Genomic DNA, 16,558 nt, shown 5'->3' on the forward strand with positions numbered 1-16,558 from the left:
GCCGACCGACCGACGGCGCGGCTAGCAGAGCCCACCGCCCGAGCACACCCCCGTGTAAGTCAGCTGGCCGGCGCCTGGAACGAGGGCGAGCGAGTCTGGAACAAAGGGTTATAATGCTAGGAATCTCGTTATCTGGGATGCATATATCTTGTTAGCTTCTTGCTCCCTACAACACAGACTGCCACCTTTTCATCTCATCATTGGCAAGCCTCCTTTCTACAGTTACTTGCTTGTTACACTTTCTTCTCACAGTTGCTTGTTCTTTATACTTTCTCATACCCAACACAAACCATGTCCATGCTCAAGAGCTACCTGGGCCTTGGCTGGTCCAACTCTGCATCGGAGTCCAAGGACGACAGCAACAACACGGTGCGCGCGCTCCCGGCGTCGTGGTACACCTCGCAGGACATGTACGAGCTGGAGCGACGCGCCATCTTCTCGCGGCGGTGGCTGCTGACGACGCACAAGCTGCGGCTCAAGAACTCGGGCGACTGGCTCAAGTACGAGGTGGCCGGGTTCCAGTTCGTGCTGTGCCGGGACCGGACGGGCTCGATCAACGCATTCCACAACGTGTGCCGGCACCGGGCCTTCCCCGTGGTGACGGGCGAGCAGGGCAACAACAAGGTCTTCTCGTGCAAGTACCACGGGTGGTCGTACGGGATGAACGGCAAGCTGGCCAAGGCGCCGGGTTACCAGGACATGGAGGATTTCGATGCGGCGAGCAACGGGCTGCTGCCGATCCACGTGCACGTGGACCACAACGGGTTCATCTGGGTCAACATGGACGGCAAGGAGGTGCCGGAGGTGGCGTGGGAGGACGACTTTGGCGGCGTAGACACGCAGGAGCGGATCGAGGAGTACAACTTTGACGACTACGAGTTTGACCACGCGTGGGAGATGGAGGGCGAGTACAACTGGAAGATCCTGGCGGACAACTACAACGAGTGCTACCACTGCAAGGTGGCGCACCCGGACATTCCCAGCATCGCGGACTTGGAGGCGTACAAGGTCGAGGTCAAGGACGCGTACATTGAGCACTACGCCAACTCGACGCCGGAGCAGATTGCCAAGGGCTTCAAGGTTGCGCCGACATACTTCTTCCCGAACGCGTCCATGAACGTTACGTGAGTACTATTCGCAGCACCGCAATTACACCGGAAGAATGTCATGCTGACCAAGAGACCTTCCAGACCCAACTTCTTCTTCACGCAGCGCTTCGTGCCCATGGGCCCGATGCGCTCCTTCATGAAGTACGAGGTCTTCCGGCACAAGAACGCCGACGACGAAGCCTTCAAGACCATCAACGACATGTACAAGCGCATCATGTCCGAGGACAAGTACCTGTGTATCAACGCGCAGCGCAACCTGTCCGCCGGCGTCTTCGTCAACGGCGAGATGCACCCGACCATGGAGAAGGGCCCCCTGTTCTTCCAGCGCAAGGTGCGCGAGGCGGTGCGCGAGCATCACGCCAGGGAGACGCGCGAGGGCGGCGCGGAGATTTGGCCGGCGAGGCAGAGGCTGCCGTGTGCGGTGAGGGGGAAGGGCGGTGATGATGATGTTGAGTTTTGTGCCAAGGTGGACTGTGGTAGCAAGTTGGCGACCAAGATGGCGGCGAAGCAGATGATTGAGGTGTAATGGGAGGAGGAAGGAGTAGGAGGACGGTTTAATGACTGATTGATTGACTGGATGAAAAATTGTGTCCCTGGCATTGCTTGTCTTTTTTGTCACCTTTTTTCTTTTCTGTCTATTAGCTTAGATGTGTGTAATGAATGTTAGTTCCATAGCTAACTGTCTTCCCTGGCAAGTCCATATTTTGAGTTTTGGAAATAGGCACGAATAATGCGATGCTGATAGTTTCTCTTTACCACCAGATAACCAAGTATACTATCATCGCTTTTTCTACATCAAGACGAGATCAAGTGCAGCATCATTGGGGGGCGGGTTTAGAAAAAGAATGCAGGTAACAAAGTCTTGATCGTCCTTTTTCTTTTTTATCATCGTAGATAACAAGGTTCAGCACGCGGTCCGATCATCGCAATAGGAGGGAGTAAACCAAGTTGGACCATAATCTCTGGTCCGTGCTGGGACGGACGATAAAGAGCCTACGGGGGTGATATGTAGAGGAGAGTTTGGTGATGATAACAGACAGAGTTTATCACCTCTCAGCCACACCGTATCATCTTCCCCCACTAACTAATAGCTATCTCTGTACGGGAATACATGTCACAAAGACAAGAGAAAAGACCGTATCGCACACAGCACCTTGCCACTCGGTCTTTTGCCACTTGCTAGATCAACATGACATTCTTTGTCTTACATGGAAAGACTAGTTCCGTAAAAAAGAGACGCCTGACAATGCACGCACGGCCCCGGCGTCTGCTCGGCCAGCCTAACAGGTGAACCACCCCGCGATGCTTTTATTTTAGCAGTACTTTGTACACCGAACAGTTGAGCTCCAAGCGAAGCCGACAACGCTCTCCACGCCCCTCCCCCCTCTTCCTCCGAATCAGGGATGCCCCCTCGAGCACCACCCTCCTCTTGTTACTGGCCATGTGTGTGTTTGATCTCTTCTTTCCTTCTTTTTCCCCTCCCGCAGAATCCGGGGGTGTGGAGCGTTGCGCCGGCGGTCCTACAGGCAGGCGCTCCGATCCAGGCTAGAGTTCGCTCATGGACTCAAGTTCCCAAGTTCTAGACTTTTATCAACACCCCCCCTTCTTCACCCTCCCTTCTCTTGTCTCCTCTCCTCTGGCCGACCATCCGTCGAGACGGCCCTGTCAATGCTGCCAACCTGCCAATCACCTGGACCACGAAGGTAATGTATTATGTGTCGCAGCTTTCTTGCGCGTCTCAGTTCCTAGTGCCAAGGCGTCCTGCCCAACAGCCCCGAACCCAAAAAGCCATCGTCACTAGACCCCTCTTTTCTTTTCTTTTCCCTTGTCCCCGTTCCCATTGAAACTTAAGGTCGTGATATATTTCTGTACCAGTGGCGGCTTCCTTCTCCTCTTCGGTGGCGGACATTCCCGACAGTGCATTGCGAGTCACCCTTTTCATCTCATCCTTTCCATCACCACTGCGACAGCACGTGTCCATTCGCTCCAGCAGCTGCTTGCTTGCTTCGTCCATCGTTGCATAACCGTTGAATTTTCCGTCTTTGCTTAATCCACTCGTTATTACGACAAACCGTGGCTCGATCCAGCTCCAGCTTGTTGGGGACGTCATCCCCTCCCCCGCAACATACATGATGACCTCGCCAGAGGAAAGCTCTGCGGGCCGTGGACGGCGGCGATCCTATCACGCGTGCTTGACTTGTCGGTTTGTAAAATTCCAAGTGAAATCCGACCCTTTGCAATTTTCTAATCCGAATGACTCTGCCATTGCAGACGGAAAAAGACCCGCTGCCCTGGAGAGAAGCCCGCCTGCTCCAGCTGCGTCCGCCTAAAGCAGTCCTGCGCCTATCCGCCCGCAGTGCGCACGACGAGAACCGGTCGTTCAGTATGTGGTGAAAGCCATGGCTCGTGCGGCTCCTATCTAACAACCCCAAGGAGGAGAGGTTGGCGCATCTAGAAGAGAAGCTGGATCGCCTCTTAAGCAGCAGGTGAGCTTCCCCAACTGCTAAGACCAAGACGATGGGCTGACCTCCCCGCCGTGCCAGACAGGATCACCCGCCGCTCCAGGAACATCCCAACGAAGAAGCGATAGCCGATCCGTCCGAGAAATCCGTCTCTGTGAGTCCTCCCGCGCAGGAGTCTACCTTCATCAATCCCATCAAAGCCCAGACGACGTCACCGGCGCAGCAACCGCCTCTCGACATCATTCCCAGCGCTGGTGGCCCTGGTCCGGCGGATGTCGGCCTGGGCATCCGACTATACTTTGAATATTGCCACCGGCAGCCCATTTGGTGTTTTGAGTATGAAGATGTCGGAGACTTTAGCCAGCTGTCGGAGGAGCTGGCGTGCAGCATCCTGGCACTCACAGCGCGCTTCTCGCCGATGCGCGAACGGCTTCAAAAGTACAACAGCGACGCAAAGCGACTCGTCATGATGCGCATCGCGAGCAGCAGGGTCGAGGTCTCGACGATTGAGAGTCTTTGCTTGCTTGCCTATTCTTCATTTATTGGTACTTCCCCCTCCCCCGCCCTCAGCTACTTATCTCCGTGCTAATGACCGCGCTGCGCAGATGGAAACGTCAGCCTCGGCCAGTTTCATCTCGGCCTTGCATTTCAGCTTTCTCGATCGGCGATGCTTGACGTCGATGTCAGCTACTCTGACAAAGATCCCAACACGCAGAGAAAACGCAAACTCTTTTGGAGTTTGCAAGTGCTGGAACAATACTATGGCAAGCAGACTGGCCTGCTCAGTCTGCCCACGGAGATCTTGCGGCCGTCGTACGCGTCCTCGGTCTCGCGCGACATCTCTCGACTCGAGACGGAGAACAAGCCGCCGCCCCTTCCGAGAGACGATCTCGGCCACTCCAGACCGACGCCCGAGGAGCCCGGCGTCTGGAACACCAGCGTACACCTCGGATGGGTGTGGAGTCGGGTGCGCAAGTACGTGTCCGATTGCGCGCAGAACATCTTCAACGAGCCCTGGCGGCGAGACTCGATGTACGGCTCCGTGCTGTCCGACTTCATGGACGCCGAGAACAGGATCCCCATGTGCCACCGGTACGACACGGTCAAGTTCTACGAGAGAAAGGTCGAGGAGCTCAAGGTCAACAGACCGTACTGGACGACATGGCTGAAGGAGCAGTTCACCTACCACGCCATCCAGACGGTCCTCAACCACCCTTTCCTGTACATCATCGGGGCGCAGCACAACTCCAACCTGGCTATCCCCAACACGTTTTGGCGGCGATCGTCCGAACTGGCCCTGATACACTCTACCTGGATCGTGCGGCTGATCGACATGGTGGTGGACAAGCAGGTCCAGCTGACCGACCCGTTCTTCGGCCACATCGCAGCCATCGCAGCCACGGTGCACCTGTACTATTGTTGTGCCGCCGCTGCGAAATTAAAGCACAAGTCGAACACCGACTTTGCCAAGTGCCGGCGATTTCTAAAATGCTTCATTCCATTCTCCCCAGCCTGCGCGGCGTTGGTGCGTTACTCACTCCCTCCCCGCCTACCAGTTCAGTAGCTAACATGAAGCCTCGCCGTAGGAGAAGAACCTCGACAAGATGGCCCGGATTGCCTCCGGCTCCGACTCGGTCGACGTGGAGGACTGGATGCCCTCGCGCATCTACCTCAGCGTGCCGCTCATGTGGGATATCCTGCAGTTCACCTGCGTCTCCGGGTCGCCGGGCATCTTCACCAAGGACCTGGCGCACGCGCTGCACCGCCGCGACGTGGCCGAGGAGAGCTCCGTGCTGGAGATTGTCGTGGCCACGTCGCCCGAGATCAGCATCAACACGGCCGACGGTGGGCAGGAGGCACCGACGGCGTCGTCGTACAAGGCCTCGGTGTCGCCGGGCGGCAGCACCAATCCGAGCAACCATCCGCTGCTTAACACGGAGCCGGTGCCGCTGGCGGACGACCTGACGATGAACACGACGCCCTGGCTGTACGAGGACTCGTCGCAGTTTGCGGGCCTGGGCGACATTGACCTGCTAGACGCACAGTCGGAAGCCGGCGATGAGAATGGCATGATCTGGTGGGAGGGCGATGTGAATCATTCTTTGTTCAGTCACTTTTAGACAGCTGTAATATGAAGTGAATTATTACTGGGGTACATATTGGATCGTCCCTTTGCTTTTTTGAATCCCTTTTACTCTTTTGCTCTTTTCTTATTTCTTATTTCTTATTTTCTTTTTTAATATTTTAATGTATTTTTGCTTTTGCCTTTTGTTAGTCTTTTGACCGTTTAAGAATCTCCGAATTCGAGAACCCTTGGAGTCACTTCGGTCTGTATAGATAGTCCGGCTCACGATGCGCTGTTAATATATACATTCGTGGAGCCAGGCTCACTCAGGCTGCATCCAGTTCTCGTCGGGTCCCCCCTCACAACCATTGATCCTATCTGCCCGACTTGCCAGTCAACCACCACCACCGGGTATGCATCATGGAAACGCAACAGATCCCATCGCCTTCCAGACACCGAGCCAAGGATTCCCCAAGAAGACTGCCCTCGAGCAACGCCAAACCCGACATCGGTCTTGGTCCACGGAGAGGATGGTTCCCAATTAGGAATGACCTTGACAATTGCTGCAGACGACTGAAATGCCGGCTCCACCGACCAACGATCATGTGCGCCATGGCGCGCAATCTGGACTGCTCTATATCCACGCCATGGTGCGCCTCTAGAGCAGCCTCGTCATGCCAGCATCATGGAGAGAAACAGGCAATGAGGCCCAGTTAGTTATTCAGTACGCGCGGTTGGCTTGCTGCGTTCAAGACGCGCGGTGGTACCCTTGTCGTGGTGGCTGGGTCGGGCTTGCTTTTAGTTGCGCTTCTGCACGGTTGGGGTCATGCACAGTGAAGAAGTGTGAGGTCTTTGGAGGAATGCAACCGCCTGGTGTTTCTGACTGGATGTAATGAAATGAAACGGCAACCCGGATAACTGCAGTAGGTACAATGTTCTGACTTGGCATGGTAGTCATCGGCCGGTTCCTCCCTTCCATCACCTAGATACTACGTACTACCCTGTACTACTGCGTTGTAACTGATAAAAATGTAAAGTAAAAAGCATCATGCTGGTTATCAATAAGCTTGCTACTATATTTACCATTACCCATTTATAATTTATGGTCCTCGCTATCTGCAAGCTCCAAGCTCGGGCGAAGATCAAACCCGTTGCTGCAACCCCGGTACAAGTTCCCCCGCACCTATAGCTCATTGCCACTTCTGGACCGGCCGGTCGAGATAGACGGACTCATCAAGAGGCCGATCACGTGAGCGCAACGGCACGGCGTACTCAACGTCGTCTAAGTGTGCTCATTGATACGTGATGGTTACTCGTGGATTCTATAAGAGTGATCTGTGAGTGTGGTCCTATCAATTTCTAGAGTAACCAGCCGAATCATCAACACTTCCCATCGTCACAGTCGTTCACTGTTGTCTTTTCTAGTGTTGGTCCAAATTGACACTTACAGCATTGCAATACGAGAATAGGCACCATGTCCAAGGACCAACAGGTCGTCATCATCGGTGCAGGCATCGTCGGCGCCAATCTCGCAGATGAGCTGGTGTCGCGAGGATGGAGAAACATCACAGTCGTTGACCAGGGTCCGCTGGACATGCCCGGCGGCTCCACGTCCCACGCTCCGGGACTCGTCTTCCAGACAAACCAGTGCAAATCCATGACCGGCTTTGCTCATTATACGGTTGAGAAGATGCTGAAGTTGGAGATGGATGGCAAGCCCTGCTTCAACCAGGTTGGGGGGCTGGAAATCGCCACAACGCTGGAGCGACTGGAGGAGATCAAGAGGAAGCAAGGATGGGCGGCATCCTGGGGCATCGACGCCAAGGTCGTCGACGCGGAAAGGTGTCTTGAGCTGTATCCCCATCTGAACAAGGCCCTCGTCCTCGGAGGCCTCCACATCCCGACCGACGGCCTCATCCTGGCCGCCCAGGCTGTCCAGCAACTCATCGCGCAAACGCGCCAGGTCGGCGTCCGGTACCTCGGCTCGACCACCGTCACGGGCATCAAGCAGGAGAACGGGCGCGTCACCGGTGTCGCCGTCGGCGAGGGCGTCATCCCCGCCGACATCGTCGTCTCGTGTGCCGGCTTCTGGGGCGTCGAGGTCGGCGCCATGATCGGCCTGCCCGTGCCGCTGCTACCCATGGCGCACCAGTACGTCAAGACGACGCCCGTCCCCGCGCAGGCCGGCAAGTACCAGGAGCGGAACGGCGCCGGCCTGCCAATCCTCCGCTACCAGGACCAGGACCTGTACTACCGCGAGCACGGCGACCAGTTCGGCATCGGGTACTACGGTCACCGTCCGATGCCGGTGGTCGCCGCGTCGCTGGGCCCGACGCCCAAAGACGTGGACGAGCAACATATGCCGTCGCGCATGGACTTCACGCCCGAGGATTTTGAGCAGGCCTGGCAGCTGTCCAAGGACCTTCTGCCCATCTTGCGGGACAGCGAGATCGCGGACGGGTTCAACGGCATCTTCTCGTTTACCCCGGACGGCGGCCCGATCGTCGGCCAGGCGCCGAACTTGGACAATTTTTACGTCGCCGAGGCCGTGTGGGCGACGCACTCCGCCGGCGTCGCCAAAGCAGTGGCCGAAGTCCTCACGGATGGCAAGTCCAGCATCGACCTGGCCGGCTGCGACATCGCCCGGTTCGAGCAGGTCCAGCTCACACCCGAGTACGTCAAGGAGACATCGTCACAGAACTTTGTCGAGGTCTACGACATCCTACATCCCTTACAGCCCAAGGAGTCTCCGCGAAACCTCCGCCTGAGCCCCTTCTACGTCCGGCAAAAAGAGCTCGGCGCCTACTTCTTGGAAGGCGGCACGTGGGAGCGGCCGTACTGGTTCGAGGAGAACGCGAAGCTCCTCGCCGACCTCCCGCCAGAGTGGCAGCCCGTGGAGCGCGACGCGTGGTCCGCGAGGTATTACTCGCCCATCGCCGCCGCGGAAGCGTGGAAGACGCGCACGGCGGTGGCCATGTACGACATGACGCCGCTGCGGCGCCTGGAGGTGACCGGCCCCGGCGCCGTGGACCTGCTCGCGCGGCTGACCACTGGCTCCGTGTCCCGCAAGCCCGGCGCCGTGACCTACACGCTGCTCCTGGACGAGGCGGGCAGCGTGCGCAGCGACATCACCGTCGCCCGCGTCGAGACGGAGCTCTTCCAGGTCGGCGTCAACGGCGCCGTCGACACCGCCTACCTGCAGCGCGAAGCCCGGCTACAGAACGCGCGCACGCCGGAGCGCGCGGCCCACGTCCGCGACGTCACGGGCGGGACCTGCTGCATCGGGCTCTGGGGCCCGCTGGCGCGCGAGGTTATCCGCAAGGTCAGCAACGACGACTTTACCAACAACGGGCTCAAGTACTTCCGGCTGAAGCGGGCGAGTATCGCGGGGGTGCCGGTGGTGGCGATGCGGCTGTCGTACGTGGGCGAGCTCGGGTGGGAGATTTACGCGAGCGCGGAGAACGGCGTGCGGCTGTGGGATGCGCTGTGGGAGGCCGGGCAGGAGCACGGCGTGATCGCGGGCGGTCGCGCGGCGTTCAACGCGCTGCGCCTGGAGAAGGGCTTCCGCTCGTGGGGCACGGACATGAACTCGGAGCACGACCCGTTCCAGGCTGGGCTCGAGTTCGCGGTCAAGATGGACAAGGCGGACTTCAGAGGCAAGAAGGCGCTGGAGAGCCGGTCGCGGGAGACGTGCACGACGCGGCTGCGCTGTCTGACTGTTGACGATGGCCGCTCGATGGTGCTCGGGCGGGAACCGGTCTACGTGGATGGGAAGCCATCTGGGTATGTCACGAGCGCGGCGTTTGGGTATACTGTCGGAAAGCCGATCGCGTATGCGTATCTTCCGAATGAGGTTGCCGAGGGCGCGGCGGTGGAGATTGAGTACTTTGAAAAGCGGGTGGCCGCGACGGTGACGGCTGAGCCGTTGTATGATCCCAAGATGGCTCGTCTCCGCGGCTGAGATGATGAGCGCGTATCTTGATTCACTTGTTTAATTTTATGACACTTACTAAATAGCTGCTTAATTTTCATGACACTTATAAATAGCCGCTTTAAGGTTTATGACACTTAAAAATAGTCGCTTGATTTTCATGACACTTATAAACTGGCTGATTGGTCAACCAACTTGCGGAATTCCACTCATCAACAGATACGCCCTTTACAAGACCGCTTTTGACGTCTTGGCATTGACTGATAACGAGGAACATGCGGCTTCATCCATGAATCTCTTTCCGCCTGCTATTGCCGATCATCCGTCAACCAACCCACGGCTTTCTGGTGGCGGTCCGACCAGGATCCCGATTACAGCCCGAACCAGTGCTTGTTCTAGTTCTAGATTGCTCCCCTCACGCGGGGAAGCCCACCACGTGGGGTCAGGTCCCGGACCTGTCATGCCGGAAGCCGCTCCTGCGCGACCGATATCGCCGGGACCAGAACACAAACTCAATCACACGTGACCGGCTTCACGGCGGCCACCGGCGAGCGGCTGCGGGGACGTTGGAGTCGATGAAAATAATTTAAGGTTGATGAAAGTAAACATTGTTGGTGTGCCGGTGATTTTTATTTCATCTTTTTCTTTCCTTTCCAGCGCGTTTTGCTGTTCTGCCTGGCGACCCCGCGAGCTCCATTTACACGCCGCGCAACACCCTCCCCTCCCCCCAACTGCCCTCAGAATGGCAAGCAACGATGCCTCCTACATAATCATCGGCGCCGGTGTCTTTGGCGTTTCCACCGCCTTGCACCTGATTCGAAAGTACCCCCAGGCCTCAGTGACGATCGTCGACCGGGATGCCTTCGACGCGGACAGCCGGGTGGCGGCGTCGTGGGACTGGAACAAGGTGGTGCGCGCCGACTACGACGACATCACGTACTGCCGGTTGGCGCTGGAGGCGCAGGACGTCTTCAACGCGGACCCGCTCTGGCAGCCGCACTTCCACGAGACGGGCATCTTCTGGATGGCGCGTGATGACTACGCCGATGAGGTCATCCGCAACTACCGCGCACTCGGCCGCCGGGCAGACCTGGCCAGCGTCTCTGTGAGCGAGGCTCGCAAGATGCACGGCGGGCTGTTCCAGAATGCAGACTACGGCGGCGTCAAGAACGTGCTGGTGAACAAGACGAGCGGGTGGGTGGCCGCAGGGGACTGCCTCCGGAGCGTGACGCGCGCCGTCCTGGCGCTGGGCGTGAAGTACGTGGTCGCCGAGGTGGCGGCGCTGACGCTCGGTCCGAACGGAGAGTGCACGGGAGTTCTCACGAAATCGGGCGAGAGCCTCGTCGCATCCCACACGATCGTGTGCGCGGGCGCGTACACCCCCAAGCTGCTCGAGATGTCAGCGGCCGAGACGGGCGTGCCAGAGCTGAGGGCCGGGCACCGCATCGTCGCCGGCGGTATCACGACGGGCATGACGACTCTCAACGACAGTGATTTTGCGCGGCACGAGAATATGCCGGTCGGTGTGCAGTGGTACTCTACCCATGGTTAGTCCGGTTCCCTGAACCCGGCCCCCAAACGCTGTTCATGTTTGCGTTCGTATACTGACCAACCTTCAGCGCCCTTCATCGGCAGCCTCCCCCCGACGCCCGACCGAGAACTAAAGTGGTGGGGTCAGACCATCTTCCGGAACACGACCGAGATCGCCCCCGGAAGGCTCATCTCCATGCCGCCCCCGCAGGAGGACTACAACCAGTGGATCGTCTCGGACAAGCTGAAGCAGGACATCCGTCACGCCAGCCACGTCTTTTATGGCGAGCCCAGCAAGAGCTGGAAGCTGGACAAGTATCGCATCTGCTGGTATGTCCTCTGCGCTCCATCAATCCTTCCCCTCGCAGCCTTCCTCGGACTAACTCGATTACAGGGACGCCTTCACCACGAGTTCCGACTTCATCATCTCGCCGCACGCGGCGGCCAGGGGCCTGTACCTCGCGACGTGCGGCTCCTTCCACGGCTACAAGTTCTTCCCGGTGCTGGGAAAGTACGTCGTGCAGATGCTCGAGGGCGAGCTGGCGCCGGAGCTGCAGGCCAAGTGGGCGTGGGACCGCCAGCGTCCGGACCCGGCGCGGAACCCGGACTGGCCGCGGGTGGAGATGAGGAGCTACCTGGACGACAACATCACTGCGAAGCTGTAGTTTTTGGCATGATTTAATGACGGCGAAGCGAGGATTTGGCGGGGAGGTTCTTGGGTTACATGGATCTCTGCAAGTGTATTTTTGTTCTTGCTTATTTAATTTTCGTCAAGCCGGCGACATGGCCCGCATAGGATACGCCACGGCCGAATAATCAACAATACTCATACGACACCGTTGGGTGACATGAATACAAGAAAAAACAGTTCCCAGGCATATAAGGAGTTTTATCGAATACATGGTCGGTTGACTTTGTATGCCCAAGACCCTGGCTTGAACCTTGTAAGACCGATCTGTGTTGGCGCGCCTGGAAATCTCGTAGCCCAACTCCGATGCGCTACCCTGTAGGTCACGTCGAAAAGTTGGAATTCTGACTGACGACCGAATGCCGGGATAACCTTTCCGTGATGTGATGATGACAGATGGGATGCCTGCCGCTTTATTGTTCTTGCCTGGTAACTTTGGGGAAAACATGGGCGAGGTCGAGAGACAGCGAAACGAGGCCGCCGAGTGCAGGGGCATCGCCAAGAAGCCATCCAGAAATGATGCGGAAATCCCGCCCCCGCATCACTTGCCCACAACGATGCGCGGCATAATAGTTTCAAGTATTCGGCAATTTATGATTTACTCTCTCAGAATAGTCTTGGCAACGTCTTGCGCAATTACCCCAGGGTCTGTGTGAGCTGAGATGTGGGACTGGAACGATGCAAGATTTTCCGCCTCTTCATCATGCAACATGCGTTTACAAAGCAGGCCCTGTAGGATGCGTCTTATTCCTACTTGCAGCGGCTGAAGGGAGTAAGGGTGAGTAGGATGAAGTGCAGTTGCTGGTGAGGTCGCGTGCATTCAACGTAAAGCACAGCTAGGGGGAGCTTCCTCTTCTGGTAAAAACAAGGCCAATCAACTCTCCAGGCAGTAACCCGACGGATGCATGCCAAATGCAAGGCACTGGGTGATCGTGTAATCGCGGCCAATCACGGCCCCCAATCGGGGGCGTCCGGACGTCGCCGCGCCACCAATGTTTTACCGAGCCCGTCTCGTGCATCAGAGCCAGACGGCGCGACAGGTGGCGATCAAGCCTTATCCTTATAATTAAGCATTTCGTGGTTCGCCGCCTGCTGACCCCCCCTCTTACCTAATAGTCGGCGGGCCAAGACGAACCGGTCTGTCAAATATGACGTGGGGTGCATGTCCGGCTATGGGGCTCCGTTACTAAGTCTGACTGTATCACCGTGTAAGCGCAGGGTGTCGCTCGGTTTATTTCGGAGGCGCTGCGAGACATCAAATAAACGATTGGATGCCGAAAGGAATGGCCTGATCGAATTTTTCGTTTCGTTTCGTTCATCCTGCAGTTCGAGCTGATGGCCAAGAACACCCGACAAGGAAGTGACAGTTTGCCGGCCTGCATGCATGGTGGTGAACGGGACCGACCCCTTACCCTTGCGCAGGCTTGGCCACTGAGGCTGTCTTGCATGCTAGATTCGACAATGATTTTGATATTCAAGCTCACGCGAGCACAGAATGCTCTGATACTGATAGTCGGTAACTGGAAATCTCTGCGGTCAAGTAGCTGTTCTACTTTGCACTGTACAGCGGCCCGTACAGAGCCATCTTAATCCTCCCAGACGCCGCCCTCATCTCCACGCCAAGAGATAGTAGTCTCCGATGAATTAGACTCGCGACCCAGCCTCTCCAGTATTGATGCGCGTTATCATACCCACCAAGTAATGCCAAGGGTTTGGGTGGTAAGCATGGGACCCGCCGGTCGTATGTAATATCGCGTCTCGAAGGCAGCGGCATGATATGATATCGGAACGAAGGCTACGACGCAATCTTTCATGTAATACCATCTTGTCGTGCCTTGCCTGACATACTATTTCAACCCTTGCTACCCCCCGTCTTCCCTAGCCTTTCACTAGCACCTTTGAATTACTCTCTTCTTCTTTCACATCCCCCAAAAGTCACATCCTCAACCACATCATCACCATGTCTGACTTCCAAGGGCCCAGAATCGCCATCATCGGCATCGGCAAGGTCGGCGCCGCCGTCGCCTACTCCATCATCCACAAGCAAATCGCCAGCGAGGTGCTCATCCTCGACCTCAAGGAGGACTTCCAGGACGCCCAGGTGCAAGACCTCCGCGACTCGACCAGCTTCGGCGTCTCGCCGCGCGTCCGCCCGGGCACTTGGAAGGAGTGCGGCCAGTGCGACATTATCGTCTTCACCGCCGGCACCAACCAAAAGGCCGGTGAGTCGCGCCTGGCCTTGCTGCAGCGCAACCTGGGCGTCATCCGCGGCGGCTTCGAAAAGATGGCGCCCTTCAAGGAGGACGCCATCCTCGTCATGGTCACCAACCCGGTCGACATCATGACCTACTTCGCCGTCAAGTACTCGGGCCTCCCCGCCAGCCAGGTCTTTGGCAGCGGCACCATCCTCGACACCACCCGCCTCAAGGATGCCATCGCGCAGCGCGCAAAGGTGGCCCCCCGCGCCGTCCATGCGTACGTTATTGGCGAGCACGGCGACTCCCAGACCATCGCATGGTCCAACATGGCAATTGGCGGCATCCCGGTCGACCAGGTCCTCCCGCTCGATGCCGATGAGCGGCACGAGGTGGCCGAGTTCGTGCGCTTCAAGGCCGACCGCCTCAACAAGGTCAAGGGCGAGACGTCGTTTGGCATCGGCGCCGTCATCTCGTCCATCTGCACGTCGATCCTGCTGGACGAGCGCCACGTGCTGCCGCTCAGCCACTACCACGCCGAGCACGGCATGTGCTTCAGCAAACCGGCCGTGGTCGGGCGTCGCGGCATCGTCCGCTCGCTCGACGTGCTGCTGGACGAGGACGAGCAGGCCTCGGTGGAGAAGTCCATCAACAAGCTCAAGACGGTCGCGTACGCGACAGAGAACCCCGAGCCCGCGATTGCGAGCCGCCTATAAATATGATGCATCGCGTGTTTCTTCTTCTTGTATGAACTTTTTTGGGGCCTGGAGCCCTCATCTTGGGAGCATGATAGTTTGTAACGACCCCTAGGCATGGTAATATATCCTCTTATTTAAAAAGCGAATTGCAGTCATTAGTTTCATTAGTTGAAAATGAAGAATTTATTTGAACGTCAATGGCCAATACCATGTTAGATGCATTGATTGTGATTGACCGAGGCGAATTTGGACATACGGAAGTGATCATTCGCGTTACTAATAATGCAGCAGGGCTGGCATAAGCACAGATGTATACATGCTGTACCACAGACTTGGCAGAAGGAGCGCAATAGCATGAGCACGAATAACGCGATCAGCACTCTGTAAAAAGTGGATGGATACTGAAGATAGTATGTTCATTCAGGACTTGTTGCAGGTTGTAACCTGATGGTGTGCACCCCCCATCAGACACTGCTGCTTTCACTGTGCCCAGACTTTTTATCATCCTTGTAAAATTGACCGTCGATTGCGATTGGCTCGGTCGTTCCAGTGAGGTCCTTTGAGTCATTAGAATGACAATCATTTGTCTACGTATTTTTCGACGCACCAGATACCAGTGTACAGCGGCCACGAACAACCCGCCACCTACGATGTTACCCAGCAGCGCCGGGATCATCGATTTCCAGATGTAGTAGCCGACGCTGATATGCGGGCTCCCCAGGAAGATCGCCATCGGTATGAAGTACATGTTTGCGACGACGTGGTCGAGGCCGAGGCACACGAACGCGAATATGGGCCACCAGATGGCCGCGATCTTACCGGCGACGTCCCGCGACTGGCAGGCGAGCCAGCAGGCGACGCAGACGAGCCAGTTGGCGCCGATGCCGCGCAGGAAGATCTGGTGCCACAGGGGCGTGTAGGCCTTCTTGTCGGCGAACTTGATGGCCTCGGCTCGGTACGGCGGGTCGTCGAGGACGCCGCCGTGGCCGATGATGACGCCGACGATGAAGAGCGAGCCGGCGAGGTTGCCGAAGAAGGTGAGCGCCCAGTGAGCGAGCATCTTCCAGGGGCTGATCCGGCGGTGAAGCGCGGCGAGGGTCGTGTACTGCGAGTGAAGGAACCATTGTCAGCGCGGGCTGTCTGTGGATTGATTGGTAGGAAGGGGTACGTGCCATGAAGCTTCCGGTGCAGAGATCGGTTCCAGTCAGGACAATCATGACGAGCGAGAGCGGGAAGACGATGGCGGCAATCATGCGAATTAAACCCGGCGCATTTTCTTGGTACTAAATTTGCAAAAGAGTGAGCCCTTTATTCCGTTGTGGCGGCCTGGAGCGTGTTGAGACGACGCACCCATGGTGATGTGTTGATGACCAGGCACACGGAAGACGAAAACGCGAGATAGCAGCCTGCGATGACGGCACTGATGAATATCTTGTCGACGCGCATGTTTGCCTTTTTGGTGCCGACGCGAGAGCATATCTCGGTCGTCTCCAGTGGCGTGTACGCATTCACACTCAATGACTCCATCGTTGGTGGTACGGGTTTGTCAAGAGAAGCAGGCAGCTTCAACCGAAGGGCGGGATGGGGGCGGCCGAGTTAAAAAGGTGGCGGCGGCAGGCGCCTTTTTAACGGGAATAAGATGCCAGGTCTCCCACGGCAAGGCCTCAGAGACAACCAACCACCACCACAACTCTTTGGAGGAGCAGAGGAGAAGGATGCGACAATCCCGAGGGCCCCCCCCGCATTTTCCTCATCCCGCTAACTGCGTACGATCGAACTTGCCTCAGCATCACTATGCTGAGGGTCGACGCATTCGCCCAATCCCGTGAGAGTCGGCCGAAAGACGCTGGGTTCCATCGCCATGACGGGTTAGAGGAAGA

At 57.2% G+C, this 16,558-nt stretch overlaps 6 protein-coding genes across 6 annotated transcripts; 5 read left to right on the forward strand and 1 right to left on the reverse strand.

Moving 5' to 3' along the window:
* Nucleotides 1-291: 291 nt before the first annotated feature.
* ISF_07244 (Rieske domain protein) lies at nucleotides 292-1,635 on the forward strand (the record flags this gene model as incomplete). The annotated part of the gene is made up of 2 exons (XM_018850847.1): nucleotides 292-1,124; nucleotides 1,191-1,635. 2 exons carry the CDS (start codon nucleotides 292-294, stop codon nucleotides 1,633-1,635), a joined length of 1,278 nt encoding a protein of 425 aa, XP_018702125.1.
* A 1,727-nt stretch (nucleotides 1,636-3,362) lies between these two features.
* On the forward strand, nucleotides 3,363-5,691 carry ISF_07245 (Transcription factor; the record flags this gene model as incomplete). The annotated part of the gene is made up of 5 exons (XM_018850848.1): nucleotides 3,363-3,492; nucleotides 3,543-3,595; nucleotides 3,657-4,116; nucleotides 4,177-5,096; nucleotides 5,158-5,691. The coding sequence occupies 5 exons, from the start codon at nucleotides 3,363-3,365 to the stop codon at nucleotides 5,689-5,691; spliced, it is 2,097 nt and encodes a 698-aa protein (XP_018702126.1).
* Nucleotides 5,692-7,110: 1,419 nt separating this feature from the next.
* ISF_07246 (aminomethyl transferase) lies at nucleotides 7,111-9,597 on the forward strand (the record flags this gene model as incomplete). The annotated part of the gene is made up of 1 exon (XM_018850849.1): nucleotides 7,111-9,597. One exon carries the CDS (start codon nucleotides 7,111-7,113, stop codon nucleotides 9,595-9,597), a length of 2,487 nt encoding a protein of 828 aa, XP_018702127.1.
* Nucleotides 9,598-10,309: 712 nt separating this feature from the next.
* On the forward strand, nucleotides 10,310-11,762 carry ISF_07247 (sarcosine oxidase; the record flags this gene model as incomplete). Its single annotated transcript, XM_018850850.1, has 3 exons — nucleotides 10,310-11,114; nucleotides 11,187-11,427; nucleotides 11,492-11,762. The coding sequence occupies 3 exons, from the start codon at nucleotides 10,310-10,312 to the stop codon at nucleotides 11,760-11,762; spliced, it is 1,317 nt and encodes a 438-aa protein (XP_018702128.1).
* A 1,983-nt stretch (nucleotides 11,763-13,745) lies between these two features.
* Nucleotides 13,746-14,696, forward strand: ISF_07248 (L-lactate dehydrogenase A; the record flags this gene model as incomplete). Its single annotated transcript, XM_018850851.1, has 1 exon — nucleotides 13,746-14,696. One exon carries the CDS (start codon nucleotides 13,746-13,748, stop codon nucleotides 14,694-14,696), a length of 951 nt encoding a protein of 316 aa, XP_018702129.1.
* A 446-nt stretch (nucleotides 14,697-15,142) lies between these two features.
* ISF_07249 (Formate/nitrite transporter) lies at nucleotides 15,143-16,205 on the reverse strand (the record flags this gene model as incomplete). Its single annotated transcript, XM_018850852.1, has 3 exons — nucleotides 15,143-15,235; nucleotides 15,286-15,783; nucleotides 16,029-16,205. The coding sequence occupies 3 exons, from the start codon at nucleotides 16,203-16,205 to the stop codon at nucleotides 15,143-15,145; spliced, it is 768 nt and encodes a 255-aa protein (XP_018702130.1).
* Nucleotides 16,206-16,558: the final 353 nt, after the last annotated feature.

The sequence above is a fragment of the Cordyceps fumosorosea genome, assembly GCF_001636725.1.
Source record: "Cordyceps fumosorosea ARSEF 2679 chromosome Unknown scaffold_20, whole genome shotgun sequence".
Classification (NCBI taxonomy): domain Eukaryota; kingdom Fungi; phylum Ascomycota; class Sordariomycetes; order Hypocreales; family Cordycipitaceae; genus Cordyceps; species Cordyceps fumosorosea.